This window comes from Nicotiana tomentosiformis, chromosome 1 (assembly GCF_000390325.3).
Source record: "Nicotiana tomentosiformis chromosome 1, ASM39032v3, whole genome shotgun sequence".
Lineage (NCBI taxonomy): Eukaryota > Viridiplantae > Streptophyta > Magnoliopsida > Solanales > Solanaceae > Nicotiana > Nicotiana tomentosiformis.
This window is the reverse complement of record NC_090812.1, coordinates 113,855,000-113,857,237: the sequence shown is the minus strand read 5'-3', so window position 1 is coordinate 113,857,237 and position 2,238 is coordinate 113,855,000. Positions and strand designations below refer to the sequence as shown.

At 45.8% G+C, this 2,238-nt stretch overlaps 1 protein-coding gene across 1 annotated transcript; it reads left to right on the top strand.

The window, feature by feature from the left end:
* The first annotated feature begins 201 nt into the window (after window positions 1-201).
* LOC138908857 (uncharacterized) lies at window positions 202-699 on the top strand. Its single transcript, XM_070199532.1, has one exon. It carries the CDS (start codon window positions 202-204, stop codon window positions 697-699), a length of 498 nt encoding a protein of 165 aa, XP_070055633.1.
* The last annotated feature ends 1,539 nt before the right edge of the window (window positions 700-2,238 follow it).

Genomic DNA, 2,238 nt, shown 5'->3' with positions numbered 1-2,238 from the left:
CTTAGGGGATCCATACATATGTTGGCTCAAATAGTGGCTTCCCAGACCTAGAGGTCAAATGTTGCACCCACTTCTTCCAGTCAGCCAGTGGATTCTACTGGTTCCAGGGTGAACAGGTTTCTCCAGTTGGATCCTCCAGTGTTCACGGGTACTAACCCAGAGGAAGATCCCCATATGAGATATACAAGACTCTCAAGAGTTATGTGTGCTAGTGAAATAGAGACAGTGGAACTGGCCTCCTACCACCTGAAAGAGGTGACATATTCTTGGTTTGAACTATTGGAGGATTCCCGTGAAGAAGGGAGCTCTCCGGCGAGGTGGAGTGAGTTTGCCGATGCCTTCATTGATCATTTCTTTCCTGCCGAGACTAAGGCAGCCTGTGCTGCTAAGTTTGAGAACTTGAGGCAAGGTAGCCTGAGTGTGTGGGATTACCATATGAGATTTGCGTACCTGTCTAAATATGCTATTTACATGCTGCCTATTATTGAGGCTAGAGTTCGCCGATTTGTGCAGGGCCTTAGTCCCTTTGTAATTAATGAGGCCGCTACAGCAGCCTTGAATTCTGATATGAACTATGGAAAGATAGTGGCATTCGCTCCAGCTACAGAGACCCACAAATTAAGGAACAGAATGGAGCGAGAGGTTAATAATAAGGCCCGGTCTACGGGTAAGTTTGGTGGTTCTTCAAGTGGTGGATAGTCAACATTCAGAGGAGGTTCGCTAGGGCCATCACAATCCTTTGCTCAGTCTTCAACTAGTGCACCGCCATCAGGGGCTAGTTAGCAGCAGCAGTGGAGCCGTTTCAGGCCCAGGCAGGGCAATAGGGGATCCAATCAACAGAGTCGTCATGGTGGTAGATTCCAGTAGCAGAGGAAGCCCCCATGCCCTAGGTGTGGAAAAATGCACCTAGGAATATGCTACATGGACTTACCCATATGCTACGGATGCGGATTGAGGGGTCACATTCAGAGGGATTGTCATTCGTCCCGCCAGGGTGCGGGCAGGGGCATGGCACAGCCAACCAGTTCTACAGCTACTACATCCGCAGCACCTCCTCCAGTTCGAGGCACTCCAACACCCGCAAGGCGTGGTGCAGCTAGGGGTGGAGCACAAAGTTCGGGAGGATCTGGCCGTTTCTATGCTATGAGGGGTCGCCAAAATTCAGAGGCTTCTGCAGATGTTGTTACAGGTATATTGACTGTCCAATCTCATAATGTTGATGTTTTTATTGATCCCGGCTCCACTTTGTCATATGTCACACCTTATGTTGCTATGGAATTTGGGATAGAACCAGAACAACTTTATGAGCCATTCTCTGTATCTACTCTGGTTGGTGAGTCTATTTTGGCCGCGCGGGTTTATAGGGATTGTGTTGCCACATTGCGTGGTTAGGACACCGTGGACGATCTTATTGAATTGAGAATGGTCGATTTTGATGTGATAATGGGGATGGATTGGCTTTATTATTGTTTTTTCAAGCTTGATTGCCGAACCAGAACTGTTAGGTTCGAATTTCCAAATGAGCCAGTTATTGAGTAGAAGGGTGATGATGTACTGCTGAAGGGTAGGTTTATTTCTTACCTAAAGGCCACGAAAATGATCAACAAGGGATGTATTTACCATTTGGTCTGGGTTACGGACACCGATGCTGAGGCACCTACACTTGAGTATGTGCATATTGTGAATGAATTTTTGGGAGTCTTTCCAGATAAACTCCCTGGGATCCCACCAGATAGGGAGATTGATTTTGGGATTGATGTAATGCAGACACACATCCTATATCTATTCCACCCTACAAAATTGCACCGGCAGAACTGAAGGAGCTAAAGGAACAATTTAGAGATTTGTTAGAAAAGGGTTTTATCCGACCAAGTGTGTCGCCTTGGGGCGCACCGGTACTTTTTGTAAGAAAGAAAGATGGGTCACTGAGAATGTGTATTGACTATCAGCTTAATAAGGTAACAATTAAAAATAAGTACCCACTTCCAAGGATAGATGACTTGTTTGATCAATTGCAAGGTGCCAGGTACTTCTCCAATATTGATTTACGATCCGAGTATCACCAATTGAAGATCAGGGAGCAGGATATTCTGAAAATAGCTTTTAGAACCCGGTATGGCCATTTTGAGTTTCTAGTAATGTCTTTTGGGCTAACAAATGCTCCAGCATCCTTCATGGATCTTATGAATCGCGTTTTTAAGCCATTCCTCGACTCATTTGTAATAGTGTTCATTGACG

Excerpts from the sequence above, each read along its gene's own strand:
- LOC138908857 (XM_070199532.1), top strand. The coding sequence starts at position 202 with ATGTGTGCTAGTGAAATAGAGACAGTGGAACTGGCCTCCTACCACCTG.